Genomic DNA, 26759 nt, shown 5'->3' on the forward strand with positions numbered 1-26759 from the left:
ATGTCTACATAAGGACATTGATGTCACCAGCATTGCTCACCTTTATTTACATGTCAATGTCACTGAATAATATAGTGATATATATATATATATATGTTATCATAAAAGGACACCGGCATCCCACTCCTTTGTTAATGTACCATTGACCAATGTGTAAATTTGGGCATGATTCTGTAAAAGGGCACTGATTTCACTAACAGCCCGCCCCTTAGTTTACGTGTCAGTAACACTGAATAAATATGTGCATGTATCCATATAAGGGCACTGACGCCACCAGCTTCCCACCCCTTTGTTTACATGCCAATGACATGACTAAATATGGGCATCTTTCTATATAAGGGCACTGATGTCACCGGGCATCCCACCCCTTTGTTTACATGCCAATGACATGACTAAATATGGGCATCTTTCTATATAAAAGCACTGATGTCACCGGGCATCCCACCCCTTTGTTTACATGCCAATGACATGACTAAATATGGGCATCTTTCTATATAAGGGCACTGATGTCACCAAGCATCCCACCCCTTTGTTTACATGCCAATGACATGACTAAATATGGGCCTATGTAAACATAAGGACACTGATGTCACTAACATTCCATCCCTTTGTTTAAATGCCAATGATATTGACTAAATATGGGCATCTTTCTAAATAAGGGCACTGATGTCACCAGGCATCCCACCCCTTTGTTTACGTACCAATGATATTGAATAAATAAGGGCATCTTTCTATATAAGGGCACTGATGTCGCTGGGCATCCCACCCCTTTGTTTACGTACCAATGATATTGAATAAATAAGGGCATCTTTCTATATAAGGGCACTGATGTTACCGGGCATCCCACCCCTTTGTTTACGTACCAATGACTGACTAAATATGGGCATCTTTCTATATAAGGGCACTGATGTCACCGGGCATCGCACACATGTGCTGTGACGAATGGCTCGGCCCCCCAGCAGATTGGACTTCATCTTTACTCCTGACCTTTGTGATCCCGCGCCTGCTGAAGCGCTCAAGGTTGACGCCTCCTCTGCCCGCCAATATGGAGGATTTGGAAGGCCCCCCAGCTGCGCTGTCCGGTGGCCCCGGGGCGTTTGTGTAGCATGTCATTGTCAGCCAATAGTCTTCAAACTCCTGACGGGAACAGAAGCCATGGCGTCATGTGACATCACAGAGGGAGGCGCAGCCGCACCAGGCGTAAAACGCGGGGGGAAGTCTGAGGCCCCAGTCACACCCAGTGATTTGAAATGCGCTGGTTATGTGCGTTGTTGCACATTTTCTGTGTGACAAGCATTGAAATCAATGGGCTGCCCCTATGCACTGCAAAGGTAGCTCACTGGGCTTTTTGACGCGCTTTGGTTTTGCATGTGGTGAAAAGCGCATTCGTTTCCCGCGTTTTGGGGGGCATTAACGTTTTTCGTGCATTCTGGAAAGACACGTGTGTGGAAACGTGTGTTTCTGGAACGCAGAGATGTGAATGGAGCCTTAGCCAAGATGCTGGCACTCCGTGACGCGGCACTATGACCGGAGGAGGGGCCAGCGGTGACCACCGTCATATTGTCATTTTATGGGGACACCTCCTGGTGACAGGTCCTCTTTGTAGCTCACCATTACAGGACATAATATAATACAATGATGATGATAATAATGAGACTCACCCCTGGCTGCAGTCTGCTGCCCCATCCCCCTCAATGTCCACATCTGCCTCCTCAGCCATCTTGCCTGGAATGGGGTTCCTTGATCACCTGTGGGGACCCCGGGGAATGGGGGGGGGCAGATAAGCACCGGAATGCGGTACCCCGGGCCTCACACGCCACCGAAATTCATCACAGCAACCCCCCCAGCCAATCAGAACTCTCGTTTAGCCATCTTAGTACACCCACAGTTCGCTAGCAGCGGCCATCTTGATACACCCTGCACATTGAAAAACATGCAGTCAGGAGCCTGTGTGAAATGCATGACTCCGGTGGGTGTAACAAGATGTGTCTTCGCACTGTATCTTTACTGTGGACGCGTTCAGGGTGTAGCAAGATGGCGGCGACGGAACGTCACTTCCGTTTCAATATCTGACTGGTCACCGTCAGCGCATATCTTGAGCCACCCACCCAAATCTTGGAGTTCAAACTAATTTTAACAGTAACGTGAGCGTATATCCTTACATACAATATGTTGAAATCTGTAAGGCAATATTGATACTAAAATGTTGACAACAGCGAGCGAGCCTGTGGTCGGAAGTCGGCGGCGTCCATCTTGGTACACCTTTCACTGGCGCTCGTCACAGGAAGAGGGCGCGCAGCGGACATCTTGCTACACCAAACCCCGTTTTGAATTTGCGAACCACTTTCAGCAATCGAGCGAGATTATCTACTTAGATAGAGTATATTAAAATCTACAGCGTGTAACTGATATTAAAACTTATAAGAGAGGCTGAAGAGGTGGGTGTACCAAGATGGCGGCGCTGTGTTGTGTCAGACCGTTTCTCCAGGGGCAGCTGTATTTCCTGGTGCGGACGCGGTGGGTCGGGGCAGTTACAGAGAAGCACGTGACCCGCCAATTGCCCCCAATGCTTGTGGTGAGTACTGGAGACCAATCAGGAATATTGTGTCACAACTGTGCAATGGGGGAGGGGGGGCTGCTACTACAAGTTGCAGTCAGGTATTTGCTGACCCCAGTCACAGGTAAGTGTTCAGGTGGGCAGATGAAGAGTTCTATTCATTCAAGTTTTAGCTTTGACTTCTCCAGAGGGTGTCAGGGAGCAGTAGAGGTCACGTGACTCTGATACGCTGTTATGCGCACTCAGGAGCCGGGCAGCGGTTTGTGAGGTAAGTCAGGGGTCCACGTTCGATGCATTGGGCTGCACTATGCCATTCACTATAAATGGCTTGCAGCTCCTCTGAAAGGGGCTCTGCGATAAGTTGCTCTTCATAGGGTGGTTGACAGGTCATATGTCACCTCCTCGCTGCCTGCTTTAACCCTGTAAATGCTGCACCACCATGCGGCTCCGGGATGGTTGAGGTTCGCCCTCATTTGTTTGAATAGGTTGCGTTGGGCGGCGGAGCTGCACCCCAAATGCAACAAAGGGGGGGGGGGTTCATTTATGCTGTGGCTCGTGTAACCACCCCCCCCCCCCCTCCCCGTATAGATGTCTTTAGATTACAGCAGAAGTGTAAGCCTAGGTGCACACTATGGCGCACGCACATCACCCTGATCCGGCCCTCAAAGCGTATCCTTCATGGCGCCGTCCGTGCATCGCCTTTTAAAAAGGTTCAAAAAAACGTTTTCAAAGGGTATCTTGCACTGTGTTTGGTGATGCATGGAGGGTGCCATGAGAATACCGCTTAGGGGCACTTTCACCCCCTTCCTGCCCAGGCCATTTTTCAGCGCTGTCATACTTTGAATGACAATTGCGCGGTCATGCAACGCTGTACACAGATGACATTTTTATAATTTTTTCCCGACAAATAGAGCTTTTTGGTGGTATTTGATCACCTCCTGCAGTTTTTATTTATTGCGCTATAAACGAAAGAAGAGGGACAAGTTTGAAAAAAAAACACAATATTTTTTGCTATAATAAATATCCCATTTTTTTTCCCGTCAGTTTTGGCCGATACGTATTCTTCCACATATTTTTGGTTAAAAAAAAAACGCCCTGTCCCAGTTCTTCCTCTTTTTTGACCTACCAAGACTTGACCGTCCACCTAAACTGACCGGGCCGGGCAAGGAGAGCATTCATCAGAGAAGCAGCCAAGAGGTCCATGGTAACTCTGGAGGAGCTGCAGAGATCCACAGCTCAGGGGGGAGAATCTGTCCACAGGACAACTATTAGTGGTCTCTCCACAAATCTGCCCTTTATGGAAGAGTGACAAGAAGAAAGACATTGGAGAAAGAAATACATAAGAAGTCCTGTTTGCAGTTTGTGAGAAGCCATGTGGGGGAGGGGACACAGCAAACATGTGGAAGAAGGTGCTCTGGTCACATGACACCAAAATTGTACTTTTTGACCTAAAAATAAAAACGCTATGTGTGGGGAAAACTAACACTGCACATCACCCTGATCGCACCATCCCCACTGTGAAACATAGTGGTGGCAGCATCATGTGGTGGGGATGCTTTTCTTCAGCAGGGACAGGGAAGCTGGTCAGAGTTGATGGGAAGATGGATGGAGACAAATACAGGACAATCTTAGAAGAAAACCTAGAGTCTGCCAAAGACTTGAGACCGGGATGGAGGTTCACCTTCCAGCAGGACAACGACCCTAAAGTACAGCCAGAGCTCCAATGGAATGGTTTAGATCAAAGCATATTCATGAGTTAGAATGGCCCAGTCACAGTCCAGACCTAAATCGCATTGAGAATCTGTGGCAAGACATGAAAATTGCTGATCACAGACGCTCTCCATCCAATCTGACAGAACTTGAGATATTTTACAAAGAAGAAGAATGGGCAGAAATGTCCCTCTAGATGTGCAAAGCTGGTAGAGACACCCCCAAAAAGACTTGCAGCTGTAATTGTAACCATTTATCATTTTCCTTCCACTTCACAATTATGTGACACTTTGTGTTGGTTTATTGCATAAAATCCCAATAAAATACATTTAAATTTTTGGTTGTAACATGACAGAATGTGGAAAATTTCAAGGGGTATGAATACTTTGAGTTGAGCTCTGACATATACTGCAGTGCTGTACAGAGATCACTGAGCCAGTCACATCAGTCTCTGTACCAGAAGAGCTTACACTCTAATGTCCCATGACTGCTCATCATAAACAGAATTAGTTATTAATATACAGTTGCAAGAAAAAGTATGTGAACCAGTGGCGGCTGGTGCTCAAATTTTTTTGGGGGGGCGCAAACGGGAAAAAAAAATGCAGCCTCTAAGTGCCCATCAAATGCAGCCACTGTGCCATCAATTGTCACCACTGTGCCATGCCATCAAACGCAGCCACTGTGCTATCAATTCGCACCACTATGCCATCAAACGCAGTCACTGTGCCATGAATTGTCACCACTGTTCTATGCCATTAAATGCAGTCACTATGCCATGCCATCAAACGCAGCCACTGTGCCATCAATTCGCACCACTGTGCCATGCCATCAAACGCAGCCACTGTGCCATCAATTCGCACCACTGTGCCATGCCATCAAACGCAGCCACTGTGCCATCAATTGTCACCACTGTGCCATGCCATCAAATGCAGCCACTGTGCCCTGCCATTAAACACAGCCACTGTGCCATCAAATGTCTCCACTGTGCCATCAATTGTCGCCATTGTCCCCACTGTGCCCATTGTCCCCACTGTGCCTTTGATGTCAATGTGCCCTTTAATTGTCGCCACTGTGCCCATTCATGCCGCTGTGCCGATTGTCGCCACTGTGCCTTTCGTCGCCGCTGTGCCCTGTAAAATGCCCCTCCCCCCGGCACTTACCTTTTACTGGAGTCAGCCATCCATGTCCTCGACCCTCGATGTCTTCTCCCACCCTCGATGACGCTTAGACCAATCAGGTTACCGGTAGCCAGAACCGGCCAACCTGATTGGCTGAGACGCCTGTCAGTCTTATCCAAGGAACGCACCCCCGTGCGTTCCGAGGATAAGCTTCCGGGGACCCGAGGGCTGTACTCGGAAAGCCTATCAGAGCCGCTGGCTCTGATAGGCACTTCCGTACAGCCAACCAGCTGCCGTTATTCAGATGGTCGGCGCCCATGTCCGGCCATCTGAATAGAACAGCGGCGACAATAACATAGATTCGTGCAATGCATGAATCTATGTTATTAGACTCCGTGGCGGTGAGAGCCAGAGGGGGCAGCGCCCTCTATGGACGAACCGCCACTGATGTGAACCCTTTTGGAATGATATGGATTTCTGCACAAATTGGTCATAAAATTTGATCTGATCTTCATCATGGATTTTGGACAGCAGTGGTTTCCTTTTTTGTATTCTCCCATGAAATCCATTCTTGTTTAGTGTTTTACGTATCCTAGATTCGCTAACCGGGATGTTAGCATATGCCAGAGACTTTTGTAAGTCTTTAGCTGACACTCTAGGATTCTTCTTCACCTCATTGAGCCGTCTGCGCTGTGCTCTTGCAGTCAATCTTTACAGGACGGCCACTCCTAGGGAGGAGTAACAGCAGTGCTGAACTTTCTCCATTTATAGACAATTTGTCTTACCGTGGGACTGATGAACAGCAAGGCTTTTGGAGATACTTTTATAACCCTTTCCAGCTTTATGCAAATCAACAATTCTTAATCGTAGGTCTTCTGAGAGCTCTTTTGTGCGAGGCATCATTCACATCAGGCAATGCTTTCTGTGAAAAGCAAACCCAGAACTGGTGTGTATTTTTTTTATAGGGCAGGGCAGCTGTAACCAACACCTCCAATCTCATCTCATTGATTGGACTCCAGTTGGCTGACACCTCACTCCAATTCGCTCTTGGAGATGTCATTAGTCTAGGGGTTCACATACTTTTTCCACCTGCACTGTGAATGTTTACATGGTGTGTTCAATAAAAACATGGTAGCATTTAATTCTTTGTGTGTTATTAGTTTAACCACTTAATGACCGCCGCATGTACATATACGTCCACAGAATGGCACATACTGGCAGATGGGCGAACCCATACGTCCCTGCCTAGACGTGGGTCGGGGGTCCGATCGGGACCCCCCCCCCCCCCCGGTACATGCGGCAGTCGGGAATCGTCTGGGAGCGATCCGGGATGAGGGGGCGGCTATTCGTTTTTAGCCACCCCCCCTCGCAATCGCTCCCCGGAGATGAAGAACGGGGAGAGCCGTATGTAAACACGCTTCCCCTAGCTTCACTGTGGTGGGTGCATCGAATGTGTGATACCTTTTTTTTAGGGAGACACAATCGATAACGTCAGACCTACAGCCACACCCCCCTACAGTTGTAAACACACACTAGGTGAAACCTAACTCCTTCAGCGCCCCCTTGTGGTTAACTCCCAAACTGCAACTGTCATTTTCACAATAAACAATGCAATTTAAATGCATTTTTTTGCTGTGAAAATGACAATAGTCCCAAAAATGTGTCAAAAGTGTCCGCCATAATGTCGCAGTCACGAAAAAAATTGCTGATCGCCGCCATTAGTAGTGAAAATTTTTTTTTTTATAAAAATGCAATAAAACTATCCCCTATTTTGTAAACGCTATAAATTTTGCGCAAACCAACCGATAAACGCTTATTGCAATTTTTTTTTTTTTTACCAAAAATATGTAGAGGAATACCTATCGCCCTAAACTGAGGAAATTTTTTTTTTTTTTATATATTTTTGGGGGATATTTATTATTGAAAAAAGTAAAAAATAGTGATTTTTTTTCAAAACTGTCGCTCTATTTTTGTTTATAGCGCAAAAAATAAAAACCGCAGAGGTGATCAAATACCACCAAAAGAAAGCTCTATTTGTGGGAAAAAAAGGACGTCAGTTTTGTTTGGGAGCCACGACGCACGACCGCGCAATTGTCTGTTAAAGCGCCGCAGTGCCGAATCGCAAAACCTGTCCTGGGCCGTGAGCTGCATTTTGGTCCGGGGCTTAAGTGGTTAAGCAGACTGTGATTGTCTATTGTTGTGGCTTAGATGAAGATCAGATCACATTTTATGACCAATTTGTGCAGAAATCCATATCCTTCCAAAAGGGTTCACATACTTTTTCTTGCAACTGTAGTGAAGCTTTTTAGCTCTTTGCGGAGACTGCGGAGCGATTCGGATCAGTCCCGCCCAGTGTATGAGAACACGTCGGAATCTTTCCCATCACTACCTTCATCTTTGTTTACTTTTTTTCCTAGGAAGAATAAAACCTTGTGATGGAGTTCGCCCGTCGCCTCCGCATGTCCCAGCAGAAGATTTTATTGGTGCACAGACTGACCCCCTCTAGAATATTTCCCCATAGATGCCCCTTGAGCACAGGCCTTCTCTCCACACACGGGAAGAGCTCACCGGCGGAACTTCATCAGACTTTTATCAACCGCAGACCTCAGACGTCACCCCCGTCCTCCAGATTTCACACCGGCTGCAGAAAACGCGATGGACGTCACGGCTCATTACTGGCTGACAACGTTCGGTGCTCCGCGATCATCTCCAGATTGCCACAGACTATTCTGGCACCCCAGAACCTCGTCCTGTGTGCCAACACCATCCATACCTCTGCCCGCTTGAATATCCTGGTACCACCACATGTGTTGATCCTTATCAAACCCCTCCAGAAATTGTTTGCCATCATCCTGGGCAGGTTAGATATTTGAATTCTGTCTTGTTAATGTTGTGGTTTAGGATTTTTAAATCTGACGTCAAGTCTTCTCCCCCCTCAGTTTTACACAGCCGTACAGGTTCCTCTCCTATACTAAGTGGTGATCCCTCTAGTGATATAAAGATATATATATAGAGGAATCAGGACCTCCTCCCTCCTGCTGGTGACCCCTCTAGTGATATAAAGATATATATAGAGGAATCAGGACCTCCTTCCTCCTGCTGGTGATCCCTCTAGTGATATAAAGATCTATATAGAGGAATCAGGACCTCCTTCCTCCTGCTGGTGACCCTTCTATTGATATAAAGATCTATATAGTGCAGGGGTCTCAACCTTGCGTCCTCCAGCTCTTAACCTCCAGCTGTTGCAGAACTACAATTCCCATCATGCCTCTGCCTATGGGAGTCATGCTTGTAACTGTCAGCCTTGCAATGCCTCATGGCAACTGTAGTTCTGCAACAGCTAGAGGTCCACCAGTTTGAGATCCCTGATATAGAGGAATCGGGATCTCCTTCCTCCTGCTGGTGACCCCTCTTGTGATAAGGATCTATATAGAGGGATCAGGACCTCCTTCCTCCTGCTGGTGACCCCTCTAGTGATATAAAGATCTATATAGAGTAATCAGGACCTCCTTCCCCCTGCTGGTGACCCCTCTAGTGATATAAAGATCTATATAGAGGAATCGGGACCTCCTTCCTCCTGCTGGTGACCCCTCTAGTGATATAAAGATCTATATAGAGGAATTGGGACCTCCTTCCTCCTGCTGGTGACCCCTCTAGTGATATAAAGATCTATATAGAGGAATCAGGACCTCCTTTCTCCTGCTGGTGATCCCTCTAGTGATATAAAGATCTATATAGAGGGATCGGGACCTCCTTCCTCCTGCTGGTGACCCCTCTAGTGATATAAAGATCTATATAGAGGGATCGGGACCTCCTTCCTCCTGCTGGTGCCCCCTCTAGTGATGCATCCCAGAATTCTATTCACTTTCCTGCACCGGCAGTGCTATTTACTTTGTCCCAGCCCCAGTACTGTCACTTTTGCAACTTAAGCGGTGTTCCGCCAAAAGAAAAAAAAAACATTAAAGGGCAGCAGCTACGCATACTGCAGCTGCTGACTTTTGAGAAATGGACACTTACCTGTCCTGGAGTCCAGCAATGCGGGTACGGGAACCTGGCAGTGCAGCCTTTCGGCTTCATGTCAGGAACCCTACTGCGCATGCACAAGGCCCCTCTCCTCTCTCTCCTATTGGCCTGGCGGCCAGAGGAGGAGGGAGCCCCGCGGTGATGTCACGGCTCTGCGGCAGGAACTCCCGGAAGTGGGAAAGGATACCTGTCAAAGACAAATATCTTGTATTGTGGCACCGGAGTAGGGGGGGAGGAATAAGATGAGCGGAAGTTCCACTTTTGGGAGGAACTCTGCCTTAGTCTGCATGTAAATGTGGGGAAAATATAAATAAAGAAAAAAAAATCATATTGAATATATCATACCAATTATCACACTACAAAAGTTCATAATGGTGGTCTCTGAAATGTAACTCAAAACGTATTCAAACGCCCAAGTATCTCATAAAACGAAACAAGATGGATATGGGTGGGAAAGTCCAAGATTGGTCAGATTGCAGAGGAGAGAAGTTAACAAAGTAAGAGAAATGGGTCTGTATGGGGGTAAATGGGGGGTCTGTATGGGGGTAAAGGGGGGGGGGGGGTGACTGGGGGTAAAAGTAATCAAAGTAAAAAAAGACGCCACTAGACATTTCGGTTTTTATTGCTTGAACACTAGATGGAGCTGTTGCACTGGCTCTCATTTATTTGCATTATGGTGAAGGATAAATGGAGGGATACATAGGTTCGTTTTCATTGGTATAATGTGTTGTTTTTTTTTTATTTTTTATTTTTTTTGAGGAAACTTGGACACATTTTTCTGTGTGGTCAGTAAATTCAGGTGATTTATGAACTTCTGACTCCATTTTTGTTTTCTGGTATAATGCATAATTGGGATTATTTCTAAAACGCATGCAGGCGGCAACATACAATGCCTTGAAAAAGTATTCATACCCCTTGAAATTTTCCACATTTTGTCATGTTACAACCAAAAAACAAATGTATTTTGCCAAAATGAAAGGTGAATGAAGTTCATATGGGAAATATTCCCGCGAGAAAGATGTAATTCTGTGTTACTCCAATGTTATTCCAAAATATGTGAAGACCCACCACCAGTGAATGTAAGGGGAGGCTTACCAGCTAGCCTGTGACCGCCCTGCCGGGGAGCACCGATTTTTCAAAGTCTGGCACCCCTTCCATAGACTCCCATGTTAAACGGTAATTTCTCCGGTAACATTGGGGACCCGGTGCCAGCCGGCGGACCCTAAACTTCTCTAAATCCTTAATGTTTCTTGGCTGTCGTTTGGCAACTCGAATCTTCAGCTCCCTCCATAAATCTTCTATAGGATTAAGGTCTGGAGACTGGCTAGGCCACTTCATGACCTTAATGTGCTTCTTCTTGAGCCACTCCTTTGTTGTCTTGTCAGTATGTTTTGGGTCATTGTCATGCTGGAAGACCCATCCAATTATTATTATTTTTTTTTATTTTTTTTTCAGGAGTGTACGGAAGTGGTGGAGAGCCCTCCCAGCGAACAAACGCCAGCTGTTCAAAGAGTCCTTCAGGCGTAATCGGTGGAAGCTGTCTCTTAGTGTGGTGGGGTTTGGCTTCCTCGTCGGTCTCTTCTATTTCACTTCCCTGGAGGAAACGCCTATCACCGGACGTATGCGGCTTCTGATGTTTAGGAAGGAGCAGTGTGACATGCTTAATAAGCTTGCATATGAAAGCGTGAGTAGGCTGTCGCCAGGCTATAGATATTGACAAGAATCTTCCCATGAGATTATATGTGCATTCATCATATTTCAAGTATGGTACTTACCTGTAAAAGTCACCCTTGTACAGACATCCAAAAGCCCTGAGACTGCTGCTGGGTGCCGCCATCTTGGTCAGCAGCCCCAGCTGAGTGCTTTTTCTCAAGTTCCACTATATAGTATTCTGCTCTGGTCCTCCAACAGCAGCTACATAAGTTTATGTACGGTGGGGCAGAGGAGCTGGTCCAGCACAGATAGTAATTGGAGAGAGAGAAAGCGGCGCCACACTGGGTGCAGCATTAGGGTAAAACCATAGGGGGAATTATAGGATTAGAGATGGAGTTATGAAAGTAATGATGAGAGTGGGAAATGTACAGGGCTGGACTGGGGCAAAAATGTGGCCCTGGACTTCATCCAGACCGGCCCAGGGCACAACACATCAGGGTACTGTGCACATCAGGGCACGATGCAGAGCTCAGCACATCAGGGCACAGGGCACATTAGGACATGGGGCACAGGGCACATTAGGACATGGGGCACATGGCACATCAGGACATGGGGCACAGGGCACATCAGGACACGGGGCACATTATGAGCTGATGCTGTATAAGAAGGCAGTGTCTGCCCTGTCAGAGCGCCAGGGGTATAGCTATAGCTGTACTCCTGGCGCTCAGTAAAACTGTGAGATATAAATTCAAGAGATGAGTCCATTTACCTTGTTGGATTTAACCCATAGCAAGCCAGTAAAGTAGTCAGATGTACTGTAAATTAAAGAGATAAGTCCAAAAAGGTGGCACGCACCATGTTGGACTTAAAGAGGAAGTAAACCCTGATGGGTTTTACTTCCTCTTTGTTTCCCTGCAAAGGAAAAGCAGATAAGTCAATAAGCCAATGGCTGCGCTGCTATCAATTCGTCCAGCCTAGCCAATCAACGGCCAGGTTGGGAACCGAAGACCATAACATGGACGCGCACGAGACTTTCGAGGGGTCAGGTAAGTAAAACGGGGGTTCGTGGGGGGGGGGGGGGGGGGGCTTTACCATCGGATGTTTTTTCACCTTAATGCATGAAAAAACATTTACATTTACAACCCCTTTAAAGCTTCGTAAGACATCAGATTTTAGAAAGTGATGGGGTGGGTATTACCGCACTTACCACAAGAGTGGGGGGGAAGGGAAAAGGAAGGGGTACAGCTGCTGCACTAAATAGTGTATCAAACCAGGAACAAATGAAGAATAAAGGGGTAGTGCTGCGCTGTGTTTAGAAAGTAGCTGAATTCCTGGAGTACAAAGCCTTCTGTGACTGGGCAGCCGAGATGAGGGATGGGCAGAGCTGCTGCTATGAGAAGGCAGTAACCCTTCTTTTACAGCACCTGGAGTATAGCTATAGCTGTACTCCCAGCGCTCAGTAAAACTGTCAGATGTAAATTAAAGAGATGAGTCCATGCACCTCGTTGGACTTAACCCTTAGTAAGCCAGCAGATTTTAGAAAGTGGCTTCATTTTTGTAGTTTAGCTTTAAGTCGCAAAGGCAGCTGGACGGGGGCATGCTTGTGCCGCAGCCGCAAAGCACCCCCCCCCCCCCCCCGATGTGTTCGGCAGGCAGGACTGTGAAATGCCTCCTGAAGAGCGATCTGTGGTGCGGCAGTGACCGCCGACCGTGTAAACTTTTAAGGTCATATCTATATAAATTTCACATTTGACTCCCGATCACCAAAAAATCCATTGTTTCTTCTGTTAATACGATCTTCTCTGGTTTGAGGCAATGAGAAAATTCTGCCGCTGTGTACTTAAGAAATGGAGAATGGATCTGGTATTTGTGTTGTTAAGTACCAGCTGTGAACAATTTCCCTTGATGAAAAGCTAATGAATTTTGAAAGAACTACTCTTTCTAAAAAAAAAACTAACATTTTTCAAGGCTCAACTAGTAAAAGGCAGCGGGACATTAATGCCCCAGCGAAGGCAATCCAGAGTTTCTCTCCGCTGCGCCTCGTCTGATAGCGCAGTCGAGTCATCTACTTTATTTCAGATATTCTTGGCCATTCTGTAGAGCACAAAGCCCAATTCATATTCCCATAATAGAAGCGATGACCCCCTTTCAGGGACATGAAAGGCAGACACAAAGGAAACCGAGACATTGAACCGAAAAACCTGAAGACTGTGTTATTGTGAAGAGCTGCCACAAGACTTTGATCTGTGATTGGGTCCGGCGTGAACTTTCTCTGCCGAAAGGTATTACCCAGCGGGCGCCCATGACGCCTGATTAAGCTACGGGTTCGGAATTAGTGGCCGTGTCTGATCATAGGACATTTTAGGTCGTGGGGGGGTTTGAAGATTTTGGGATTAAAGGAAACCGGTGCTGTGAGGACTCCATAGGCTGTAGTTGCTGACATCGTCTTCTGAATGCTGGTTGTCCGCCAGTCACGCCGGTCCCGAGTCATTAACCTGGAACAAGTACCGTATTTTCCGGCGTATAAGACGACTTTCTAACCCTTTAAAATCTTCTTGAAAGTCGGGGGTCGTCTTATACGCCGGTAACCTAACTTACCTTATCCTAAAGACATGCAGAATCGCGGCCGTATGTTTTTTCAAAAGCCGCGCCTCCTATGTCTTCTGTTCCATGATAGGCGGAACACTCAGCTTCCCAGGAGGCACTGTGTTCAGTGTCCGCCTATCACGGAGGACCTCTCGTCCTGTGTTTAGTGTCCTCGGACGAGAGGGCCTCCGTGATAGGCGAACACTGAACACAGTGCCTCCTGGGAAGCTGACTGTTCCGCCTATCACGGAACAGAAGATGTAGGAGGCGCGGCTTTTGGAAAAACTACAGTACGGCCACGATTCTGCATGTCTACCTTAGGATAAGGTAAGGGCACAGCGAGGGGGGACACGGAGCGGAGCGCGGACGGGGAGAACATAACAATGGAGGGGTAATGTAATGGGGCACAGTCTGGCATGTAATGGGGCACAGTCTGGCATGTAATGGGGCACAGTCTGGCATGTAATGGGGCACAGTCTGGCATGTAATGGTGGCACCGTGAGGCGAGGCATGACTAGTAGGAAGGGGGTAGTCTTATACGGTGAGTATATCCCAAAACCAACATTTTGGCTGGAAAATTAGGGGGTCGTCTTATACGCCGGCAAATACGGTATCCTGATTTGGAACTGTGACTACATGCTTATTCGAGGTCAGTGTCTAAAGGAAAATGTTGGAGGCATTGCATTAAAATGACAGACAGTAACCCCAACGAATAAAGCTTATATGAGGTGTAGGGGTGCAACGGATCGTCATTGATCCGTGATCCGAACCGATAAAGAATGATCCGAACCGCACACACGTGATCCGAGGATTGTTTTCTAAAAAATAAAAAAATAATAATAATTTGCGCATGTTCAGTCCACACACAGCGTGGTCATGGCGAATGGAGGAGCTTGAATGCCCCGCGTCATTTAAATCCCCTGTATGGGAGCATTTTGTCTTCCATGTCAAATATAATGATGAAGGAAAGAGGTTAGTGGATAAAACCGTGACAATGTGTAGGCACTGTGGCACAAGAATGCCATATGACAGTGGGAACACATCAAGTATTGTCACTAGGGGTGCAACTGATCCGTATGGATCAGCACCTTCGGGTCGGGACACACGGCGATCCACGGGCCTCCCGGTCCATAGGAAAGGCCCCGGCTTCGGCCTAGCTATCGAATCGGCGGCCATCGAGGTCCACCCGGCGCGGGGGATGCAGGCTGCTCCTCGGAAGTTTGTGGGCACTTGAGCTCAATATGTCATTGACTCCTAACAGCCCAGCGATGAGCTCCATGCTGCACCTTGAGGAATCCACACGGGGAGCCGCTGCCGCCGCCGCACCGGGCGTCCTGCTGCTTGCCAGAGAAGAGAGAGGAGGCGATCGGGGGGATCTGTATGGACTGAGCACGTAGGGGGGATTTTCACTAGACACTCAGCCCGCCGATCAATGACACTAAAGGGATCTGATGATTGGGATAGTTCAGGTCACAGTAGGGAACTAGTGACACCACTTTCGTACATGGGGCTGCGACTTCCACTTGGCTGCACATATAAGTATTGCGAGATGCAGTTATTTCAACACAAAACAGAGCTTATACGCTTAAATACAGTATTTGTAAATCTGACGGACTGTTTAAATGTGAAAATCAGAGGTGTTCTGTCATATTAGCAATAAACAGTGTATTTAAGCACATAAGCTCAGTTTTGTGTTGAGAAGAACTGTGAAATCTAAAACTCTGGTGGGTGTAACAAGATTTGTCTTTTTTTTTTTTTTTGCTGATCCGAAAATGATCCGATCCGTGACTCCTGATCCGAGGATCGATCCGATCCGTTAGTTTTTTGATCCGTTGCACCCCTACAGTTGCGTCCATAAAGGGCGCAGGAGCACCGCCCCTCCTGCACCACTCTAATCCCCATAGATAGATTCATGCATTGCATGAATCTATCTATGGACGCTGCTGACACTCCCTATTCAGGTGTCTGGCCTTTTTCCGGTCAACCGGGCATCTGAATTTCAGCGGTGGGGGTGTTTTTTGGAAGCACCCGATTAGAGTTATTGGCTCTAATAGGCGTCCAAAAATGTGAGAAGCGGGCGCAACGCTGCGCGTTCGCTTCTCACTCAGCTGTATGTGGGCAAAACAAAGGAATTCGCTTTGCTAACATTAACTGCTTGCCGACCAGCCGCCGCCGTTATACGGCGGCAGGTCGGATCTGCTGGGCGAGAGCATGTAGCTATACGTCACCTCGCCCAGCAGCCAATAGGGGGGCGCGCGCCCCCGCTCGCTCCCGTGCGCGTGCCCGACGGGTGCGATCGCTGCGGGGCGCACGCGATCGCTCGTTACAGGGCGGGGACCGGGAGCTGTGTGTGTAAACACACAGCTCCCGGTCCTGTCAGGGGAAGAAATGCTGATCTTCTGTTCATACAATGTATGAACAGAAGATCAGTCATTTCCCCAAGTCAGTCCACCCCCCCCCTACAGTTAGAACACACCCAGGGAACATACTTAACCCCTTTCCCACCCCCTAGTGTTAACCCCTTCACTGCCAGTGGCATTTTTATAGTAATCCAATGCATTTGTATAGCACTGATCGCTATAAAAATGCCAATGGTCCCAAAAATGTGTCAAAAGTGTCCGAAGTGTCCGCCATAATGTCGCAGTACCGAAAAAAAAAATCGCTGATCGCCGCCATTACTAGTAAAAAAAAAATATTAATAAAAATACCCCCTATTTTGTAAACGCTATAACTTTTGCTGAAACCAATCAATAAACGCTTATTGCAATTTTTTTTTTTTTTTTTTTTTTTTTACGAAAAATAGGTAGAAGAATACGTATCGGCCTAAACTGAGGAAAAAATATATATTTTTTATATTTTTGGGGGGATATTTATTATAGCAAAAAGTTTTAAATATTCTTTTTTTTTTTCAAAATTGTCGCTCTATTTTTGTTTATAGCGCAAAAACTAAAAACCGCAGATGTGATCAAATACCACCAAAAGAAAGCTCTATTTGTGGGGAAAAAAGGACGCCAATTTTGTTTGGGAGCCACGTCGCACAACCGCGCAATTGTCAGTTAAAGCGACGCAGTGCCGAATCGCAAAAAGTGCTCTGGTCTTTGACCAACAATATGGTCCGGGGGTTAGGTGGTTAAACACCCTTTCAGCCAATCGGGTGCACCGTGTCTGTGTTACCTGTCACCTGATTGGCTGAAATGACAAGCGCTGTAATTGGACACCTATCAGGCGTCCAGTCATAGCAGGGGAGGAGCGGGCGGGAGAAAACATGAGATCGGGGAAGAAATGGAGGACACCGCTCGCTGTCGCCCACTGCCCACCCCTTTGTGGACATCTGACCATCACAGGAGGCAGCCTAAAGTATAACTCTTTTATATCTTCCAAATAACCACCCCAACAGAAGACTTCATCCAAGACAGGTCTTGAAACTTCGAGGAAATTTCTTTTAAAAAGGAGATGAAAGAAGCAGGGGCCACTTTATGGTTTTGCTATGGGACCCCCAGCACATATACTGTAACCCAGGGTTTTTTACAAATTTGCTTGGAATCTAGGAGCCAGCTAAAAAAGTTAGGAGCCAGAAAACGCGCCCCATCCCGCCAAGCTTGCACGCAGAAGCGAACACATACCTGAGCAGCGCCCGCATATGTAAACGGTATTCAAACCACACATGTGAGGTATCGCCGCGATCGTTAAGAGCAAGAGCAATAATTCTAGCCCTAGACCTCCTCTGTAACTCAAAACATGCAACCTGTAGAATTTTTTAAACGTCGCCTATGGAGAATTTAAAGAGTAAAAGTTTGTTGCCATTCCACGAGCGGACGCAATTTTGAAGTGTGACATGTTGGGTATCAATTTACTCAGCGTAACATTATCTTTCACAATATAAAAAAAAATTGGGATAACTTTACTGTTGTTTAATTTTTTTTATTAAAAAAAAGTGTATTTTTTCCCCAAAAAAAGTGCGCGTGTAAAACCGTTGCGCAAATACGGTGTGACAGAAAGTATTGCAACAATCGCCATTTTATTCTCTAGGGTGTTGGAATAAAAAAATATTTATAATGTTTGGGGGGTTCTAATTAGAGGGAAGGAGATGGCAGTGAAAAAACACTTTAAGAACTGCTGTTTTACTTGTAATGCCAACGGCCACCACCAGATGGCACCAGGTCACAGAAGGAAGCTTGGACCTTCACAAGGCTGCAAAGCCACGGCCTCAATTACTGGCCGTCGTGGGCCCGCGGCGGGGGAGGTGGGGGGCGCATGGAGACACAGGATCCTGTGCCTCTGTGTGCCCCCACCGCGCGGTCGCAGTGGGCCCCGCGGCCTTGTAGACTGCAAAGCCGCAGCCTCAATTACCGGCGGGCGCCAGGTCACAATTTCTTGTCGCAATTGCGACCGGGCGCCCGGATTTTGTCTAGCCCTGCTGTAACCTAAATGGTATGTGTAAATCTGACCAACACAAGGCACACTAAAGAGTAAACAAAAAAAAGGGTACTCGCAGAAAACAATGAAGAAGTAGAAAACGTAACAATATTTATTGAAGTAAATACATATGTTTTGGGAGGAACAAAACATATGCTTTAAACTTTGATGGGACGAAGGTACCGCTTGTAAAAAATTATCTCTAGCACTTCTCTATATGAAGAAAATACATAATATAGTCAGAGCGTTCAAATATTGTTAAAAGTCATAATTTTTTTTACAATTTGTACAGTGAGCCCTTGTGCGTCAACGCGTTTCACCGTTGGGCTTCTTCAGGACACGATCAAGGTGTACAGTGATAGACTGTCTCCCAGGGGCATCGCTAGATCGTTCCAGTGCCTAAATCTCCCCTTTTTGGTTATTTTTGCAGATGGTATTCCCTTATTGGACTCCGGCTCTACAGCATTTCCTAGTATAGTCATCTGCTTGATGCTATCTTTGTGAGACGTCTACCTGCCCCTGTTTAGAAACACTCTAAGTATGGTGCCTGTAACGATCAGGGGTTAACACCGTTTAGGATATTCCATTCCACCAACCCACGACCGCTTATCCGACAATCCAGCAGACAGGACCCATTCCATTCCCCAGAATAAACGAGACATACAGCTCTGTTCTCTGAGTCAAACAAATGAATGCTTTAATGGTAACTCAGCTTGTGATATACAGTTACAAGCATGCTACAGTAATCACAGGGACAATGAAACTCTCCACCCAAAATATCACACAATGGGTGCTTAACGAGTTCCTCCTCAATCCACATCCCAGACAGACATTCTGGCACCGAATCTAGAGGAGTTAATTACTACAGCTGACAAGTCACATTCCAAATCTATTATCAATAGTATTTTCACACAAAACAGTGTCATTAGCATACACAATGAAATATCTTAGGAGCAGACCTAATTCGCACAATGGACCACAGAATGCAATCACAGAAAGCTCCATCACCACAGCTAGGTGGACTTAATTAACATCTCAACAGTCTATGTTACACATTGAATGAATCACTGTCCTATTGACCTGTTGAGGTCAGAATAAACCACCTGTAATATCTCAAGATCTCCTGCAATACATGAATTATCATTAATGTCCCATCTCATGTAATCCGAGATATCAGTTCTCGGTCATCCTATGCCCCTAAAGTTCATAGGATGACCCTAGACCCAAGAGTCATTTGTGAAGCTGGCACAGGAGTACCCCGCATCCTTCAAAAGTCTCTGGGTGTCACGGGCCATTCCGTTACAGTGCCAAATTAGGTGCTTGTTGGTCACCTTTATGCCATCTCTTGGAATTATGTGTTGGATACTGTTGGTGAAAACTTCACTGCTATTGGATATTTGTACACAAGGCCCATTCCACTATAAGACAGTGAGACTCGCTCACTTTTTGCTACCTCTCTGAACCTTGATCGTGTCCTGAAGAAGCCATGAATAAGCACTGAGTTTGTGCGAAACGTCGGCTGTTCCCCTGTTCCTGTTGTTTTGGTCTGGTGATGTATTTGCTGTTCATTTAATAAAAGACAACCTGTATGGTTTCTGGAGTGCGGCCATCCATCCTTCATCCATCTTTTATCCTGAAGAAGCCTAACGGCGAAACGCGTTGACGCACACGGGCTCACTGTACAAATTGTATAATTTTAAATGACTTTTAACAATTTTTGAACGCTCTCACTATATTATATTATATTTTCTTCAATAAATACTGTTATTTTTTCTACTTCTTCATTGTTTCCTACGCCTCTAAAGTCCGGCCTATGGTTACTCTCTGAGTACCCCTTTTTCTTGTTTCTTCTCAAATTTACGGATGTGGCAATGTGAGTGCTTCCTTTTTCATTTTGCACCCTAAAGAGTAACACTTGTATCTTCCAAAAAAACACCACAGCTTGTCTGCAGATGCACAGGCAAAAAAAGGAGTCCAGATTTTGCTGCACTTCTTCAAACACTTATTATATCTTCTTATAACAGGATAAAGTAAAAGCTATTGCATTTTTCACTACAGTTAGCACTTACTCATTGTAACGGTCACCACCGTTTACGACCTTCCATCAACCCACGACAGCTCATCTGACACTCCAACCCTCCAACAGACATCAGACATCCCATTTCCCAGAATAACGAGACTTGCTCTGTGTTCTGGTTTAAAATGCAAGACAACTTTAATGGTTAGCTCTCAAGGTTATATACAGTTTAAGCATGAAAGGAACAATCAAACTCTCCACCCACACCTCACACCCTGGGGGGGGGCTTCAATACACCTTCAGATGGCTAATTGCTAAACATTCCAGACATCTCGGCGCCGGGCTATAATTATCACTGCACCTGAGAAGTCACATTCCTTCATTAAAAGAATTCAAACAAAACACCATCACACAATATATCCCCCTCAATCCACATCTTTAGACAGATGTTCCGTCTCTGACAGTAAGGTATTCACACCTCTGAGCATCAATAGGCTTTAAACAGTGTTATCACACAATGAAAGGCCTTTCAAGAGCCAGCCTTATTTAACATGTTAACAGTCTACACAGAGAGATGAGTCATAGAATATTCTTTGCAGACATTAACCACTTAACGCCCGCCCACTGTATATATACGTCCTCTTTTTAAAGATGGATATCTCTGTAACGGCAGCAGCTGCTGCCACAACCGAGGTATCCATCTCTTCTGTGGGCGGGCGCGTAAATGATAACGGCGGTCTCCACGGCGGAATCGCCGCAAGATCGTCGTAATCGGTGGCGGGAGAGGGGGCCCCCCCCTCCCGCCGCTCTTCCGCGCCCTCCGCCGCTTACCGGAGCCGTCGGTAGCGGCGGAGGAGATCGGATGCTGCTGGCTCTTCAGTGAGGACTCGAGTGAGGGCAAGATGGCCCCCACCCGTCCTCATAGCTTTGCTGGGCGGAAGTGACGTCAAAACGTCAGTCCCGCCCAGCGTCATAAAGAGACAATTTTTTTGTTGTCATTTTTTTAAATGACAAATTTTCCTTTTTTTTTTTTTTTTTCTTGCATTTAAGTCTAAATATGAGATCTGAGGTCTTTTTGACCCCAGATCTCATATTTAAGAGGACCTGTCATGCTTTTTTCTATAACAAGGGATGTTTACATTCCTTGTAATAGGAATAAAAGTGATAATTTTTTTATTATTATTATTTCAGTGTAAAAAATTATAAAATCAAGAATAATAAATAAGAAAACAAAAAGAGGACACAAAAAGCCTATCCCTACTCCCTGACCATGGACCACAGCCTGGGATTAAGGCAGCGTCCTGCTAAGAGTTGGATGGCCAAGTGTCTATCCGTAGGCTTGTGAAAAAAGCAGTGTTTTCAAGCCCTTACGGAAGGCCATCAAGGAGGAGGATGCTCGGAGCTGATAAGGGAGCCGGTTCCCGCCATTGCCAGGAATGCACTCGCTATTGCCAGGAATGCACTCGCCATTGCCAGGAATGCACTCACCATTGCCAGGAATGCAGCAGTATTGCCAGGAATGCACTCGCTATTGCCAGGAATGCAGCACGATTTGCCAGAAATGCACCACCTTTACCAGGAATGCAGCACCATATTTGCCAGGAATGCAGCACCATATTTGCCAGGAATGCACTCGCGAGCGCCAAAAATGTATTACAAGCGAATCTCCTGTTTACACAGCGGCCTCTTTAATAGAAAGTCCCACCTCCTTTGATGGACAGAACAGTCGTCCAATGGCAGCGCGGGACTTCCTATTACAGAGGCCGTCCGTAAACAGGAAATTCTCCTGTGTGTGTACGGCGGCGCCGCTCGTCCTGCCTCCTCCTTGTCCAGTTCCAAGGCATAGACATCTTTTGTGGCAGATCGTCGGGGGCCACAAAAGATATATATGTCTAAATAACCCGGCGGGCCGTTAAAAACCGTGCAGTGATTAGCCCGCGGGCCGGACTTTGGACATGCCGGCCCTATGCAATCACATTTTCCCATTGCGGTTCGAAAAGTCCTATAGATCTGCCCACACAATCCACATAGTGACCAAGGACTAATGTATCTAAGGACTTATATTTACTTGAGCCCCGTAATTCCCACGACAGGAACAAGCACACCAGCTCCAGGCGGTGTCCCGTGTCCTGATTGGATAGATTGATAGCAGTGCCGCCATTGGCTCCTGCTGCTGTCGATCAAATCCAATGACGTGGGGGCGGAGCCGAGTACTGCTGTCTATGGACGCAGCAGCGGGACACGGGAGTGCGCCCGAACGGGTGTCCACGAAGGAGAGTGCTTCTCCGGGCTACTCGAGAAGAGGAGGATCAGGGCCACTCTGTGCAAAGCCACTTGCACAGCGGAGGTAAGTATGACTTGTTTGTTATTTAAAAAAATAAAGCAAACCTTTACAACAGGGGTGCTGTTATGTACTGGAACGTACCTTGTAGCCAGAGCCTAGTGTGCAGGAAGAGGCCTCTCTTACAGCCCCGGCTCTGGAGCTGCTGGAGTGGGGACAGCAAGCTCGGGAGCGCGGCGAGGTAGGAGTGCCTGGTGATGACAGCAGTCCGGCACGGTTGGTGGTCCTTCGGGACGGTGGGTGCAGGAGACAGCGTCTCTGGAGCTGGTACAGGCACTGGATAGCGGGAGCTGGTGAAGCAAGCCGGGTTAGCAGATAATCAGGTGGTTAAAGGAAACGTGGTCAGATTCAGGCACAGGGTCTGGTAACGATGGGCAGGAGAGCAGAGCGGAGTCAGAGGCAAGCCAGGGGTTGGAGTGGAGAGGGTCGGAAGGTCAGACGGAGTCGGTTAAGGGTAACAGGTTACAGGTTTCACTGATACAAAGCTGCAGATCAGACAGCAAAGTGTCACTGCAGCTGCTCGCTTTTTAAAGGCCGAGTGGCGCCAATCGCACATTAACGAGCACGCGCGCGTTCACGCCGTCGTGCGCCCGTGTAGTAGGCGCATGCGCGCGCACATTTGGCGCACAGATGCGCGCATTTGGCGCATAACTGTGTGCATAAGGAAAGCGCCTGCGCACATGAATAGGTGACTGATGCTGATTCTGGCCATTAGTATGTGTGCGCATGCGTGCACGCCGGAGCCTATTGGCAGGTCCCTGACAGGTGCCCAACCAATGGCCATGTGGCCCGCGGAGCCCTCTGATGTGGCCCGCGATCTTCTGCTCTGGGATGGGCAGGTTGGCATAAGCCGATGCTTCGTGTATAGCGCCAACTCCTGTCACAGGCAGAGTGATACCAAATGCTCTATAGAAAGCTTTAGGCCCCTTTGACATGGTTAGTCCGACCCAATCGGACCCTCCGTTCACCTCCTATTGAGCCAAAGATCTGGGCAAATCGGTGGGCCAATAGAGTAGAGTGGGCTGTGTCCCAGTCTGCTCTGCATATGCAGAGTGGACATGGACCTGCCATCTGCCTGCTCCCCTTATTGTGCCCTGTGACCGGTTACCAAGTTGCTTAAGTGGCCCTCGCTCTTCAAAAGTTTGGGCACCCCTGCTTTACAACCACTGTAAGTTGAAGCAAAATATTCCCCGATTCTGAATGGCGTTCTTCTTTAATTACTTTGTTATTGTCTCTGTGAATTCTGCTTTCACCGCCTCCGTCTTGTACGGTTTTATTCCTCTCCCCGCAAATTGCCTGGATGGAACAATTTTCTCTTGTGCCAGCTTCTGTTTGGAAGCGCAGATACCTGCTGTGCCTTTCACCGGTCACCAGAGGGGGCCACTCAGAGCCCATCAGGTGGGAGGCGAATGGAGACCTCATTTGTGGACAGTGTGCAAATAACATTTCTGGGTTGTTTTATACCTGTTGGCGTAGAAAGAGCTTCTTCCTTTTTTTTTTTTTTTTTCATTAAAACCATACAAGAGTGTACTCTGCTTAAGTGCAGCACAGCATGAAACGCGTTAAAGTTCACCGTCCTGGGTTTATGTTTTCTGTGATGGAAGAAAAAGTGGAAGGGTGATTCATCTGTCCTTATAGATCATTGCTTTTAATCACCAGCACAGGCTGGTAAACATACAGCCAGCGTGTTCCTAGATTCCAGCCCGACCCTCTGAGAGGAAATTGTGCAAGAATACACCTTAACCGCTTGCAGACCGCCTAGCGGCGATATACGTCGGCAGAATAGCACGGCTGCACAAAGCAACGTACCTGTACGTTGCTTTAAATTTGGCGCGTGCGTGCCCGCCGCGTGCTCCGTGACCGTGCCCGCAGGACCTGCGGACTCGATGTCCGCCGGTGTCCCACGATCGTGTCACGGAGATACAGAACAGGCAGATGCCTATGTAAACAAGGCATTTCCCCATTCTGCTTAGTGACAGGACACTGATCTACTACTCCCTGTCATCGGGAGCAGTGATCACTGTTGTGTCACTTGTAGCCCAGTCCACACACAGTTAGAATCACTCCCTAGGACAGGGTTAGGGTTAAGACGCTTACCCCGACTTGTTCATTCCCCGACTTGTTCATTCCCCGACTTAGTTGGGGTAGGCGGTACACTTTGGTGGGGGTGGGTCAGCCACACCCTGTGACATTTGACCTCTGTGAACCCGCCTTATGACCTTTGACCTCTGGGGGAGGTCCCTGTTCAAATTCCTGAGTCCTAGCCATATTCTTTAATGAGAAACCTTAGGCCCTAACCCTAGCTGACCTTTGAACTTTAACCCCTTCATTGCCTGCTAGTGGTTAACCCCTTCCCTGCCAAAGTACACAGTAATCGGTGCATTTTTATAGCACTGATCGCTGTATAAATGACAATGGTGTCAAAAGTGTCCGATGTGTCCGTTATAATGTCGCAGTCACGATAAAAATCGCTGATCACCGCCATTACTAATAATAAAAAAATAATAATAATAATAAAAATGCCATAAATCCATCCCCTATTTTGTAGGAGCTATAACTTTTGCGCAAACCAATCAATATACGCTTATTGCGATTTTTATTTTTTTCCCCCAAAAATATGTAGAAGAATACGTATCGGCCTAAACTGAGGAAAAAATTAAATTTTTATATATTTTTTTTGGGGGATATATATTTATTATAGCAAAAAGTGGTGGGCGGCACAGTGGTGTAGTGGGTAGCACTCTCGCCTAGCCGTAAAGAGGGTCGCTGGTTCGAATCCCAACCACGACACTACCTGCCTGGAGTTTGCATGTTCTCCCTGTGCCTTGCGTGAGTTTCCTCCGGGGACTCCGGTTTCCCCCCACACTCCATAGGCATGCTGATAGGTTAATTGGCTTCTGTCTAAAATTGGCCCTAGTATATGAATGTGAGTTAGGGACCTTAGCGTGTAAGCTCCTTGAGGGTGTGAATGTACAATGTACCGTATTTATCGGCATATAACGCGCGCCGGCGTATAACGCGTACCCCAATTTTAAGAGGGAATTTTCTGGAAAAAAATAAAAAGTTTAGCTTGTAAGTCTGCCCCATTCAAATCGATAGGTAATGAGCGAAAATAATACAACACTCTAGGTAGCAACATTAATTTAATAGAAATAACCCTGTCAATTGAGGACCGATCATATACTGACCACATTTGGAGATCAACCTCAAGTTTCTTAGATAAGGGGGAATAATTTGAGTTATATTCGAAGAGGTCAAGCGGCTGTCACACATACCTCACATACCTCAGAGTGGGACGAGCGCCCGCCAGAAAAATCTCTGAGCCATCATCTCCTCTCATTCGGCTTTCACGTCACACATGGACAGTCCCGCCTCTGCCATCGGCATTGGACCATCTCCTGTGACAGACAGAACACTGGTCCAATGCTGGTGGCGGAGGCAGGACTGTGCATGTGTGACGTGAGAGCCGAGAGGAGATGACAGCTCAGTGATTTCCGGCGGGCGCTCGTCCCCCTCCGAGGTATGCTATTGGTGTATATCGCGCACCCCCGATTTTCCCCTAATTTTATGTGGAAAAAAGTGCGCGGTATACGCCGATAAATACGGTATATGTAAAGTGCTGCGTAAATTGACAGCGCTATATAAGTACCTAAAAAAAAAAAAAAGTAAAAAAATATTGCCTTTTTCAAAATTGACACATTTATTTGTTTATAGCGGAAAAAATAAAAACCGCAGAGGTGATCAAATACCACCAAAAGAAAGCTCTATTTGTGGGGAAAAAGGGACGTCAATTTTGTTTGGGAGTCACGTCACACGACCGCGCAATTGTCAGTTAACCACTTCCGGACCGTGGCATTAACATTTACGTCGGCAGAATGGCATGGACAGGCACATTGGCGTACCTGTACGTCCCTGCCTAGACGTGGGTCGGAGGTCCGATCGGGACCCCCCCCCCCCGTACATGCGGCGGTTCCCGTGGCTTCAGGAGTGATCCGGGACGAGGGCGCGGCTATTCGTTTCTAGCCGCCCCCTCGCGATCGCTCCCCGGAGCTGAAGAACGGGGAGAGTCGTATGTAAACACGGCTTCCCCATGCTTCACTGTGGCGGCTGCATCGATCGAGTGATCCCTTTTATAGGGAGACTCGATCGATGACGTCAGTCCTACAGCCACACCCCCCTACAGTTGTAAACACACACTAGGTGAACCCTAAATCCTACAGCGCCCCCTGTGGTTAACTCCCAAACTGCAACTGTCATTTTCACAGTAAACAATGCTATTTAAATGCATTTTTTGCTGTGAAACTGACAATGGTCTTAAAATTGTCCGAAGTGTCCGCC

At 47.0% G+C, this 26759-nt stretch overlaps 2 protein-coding genes across 5 annotated transcripts in view; one reads left to right on the forward strand and one right to left on the reverse strand.

Annotated features, from left to right (window-relative positions):
* The window catches only part of MYSM1 (Myb like, SWIRM and MPN domains 1), a 49381-nt gene extending 47428 nt beyond the window's left edge, over positions 1-1953 (reverse strand). The window contains exon 1 of the mRNA XM_040360832.1: positions 1662-1953. Coding sequence (XP_040216766.1) covers positions 1662-1720 — 59 coding nt within the window. The 5' untranslated portion in view covers positions 1721-1953. The remainder of the gene's footprint in view (positions 1-1661) is intronic.
* Positions 1954-2295: 342 nt separating this feature from the next.
* OMA1 (OMA1 zinc metallopeptidase) overlaps positions 2296-26759 on the forward strand; it is an 87627-nt gene continuing 63163 nt past the window's right edge. Inside the window, exons 1-3 of one of the 4 annotated variants that reach the window (XM_040360836.1) lie at positions 2296-2575; positions 7803-8245; positions 10864-11092. In XM_040360836.1, the coding sequence (XP_040216770.1) occupies positions 7821-8245; positions 10864-11092 (654 nt within the window). In that variant the 5' untranslated portion in view covers positions 2296-2575; positions 7803-7820. Of the gene's footprint in view, positions 2576-2603; positions 2682-7802; positions 8246-10863; positions 11093-26759 lie in introns of those variants that run through there. The other 3 variants (XM_040360833.1, XM_040360834.1, XM_040360835.1) reach the window with 3 other exon arrangements.

The sequence above is a fragment of the Rana temporaria genome, chromosome 7 (genome assembly GCF_905171775.1).
Source record: "Rana temporaria chromosome 7, aRanTem1.1, whole genome shotgun sequence".
NCBI classification, from domain to species: Eukaryota; Metazoa; Chordata; class Amphibia; order Anura; family Ranidae; genus Rana; species Rana temporaria.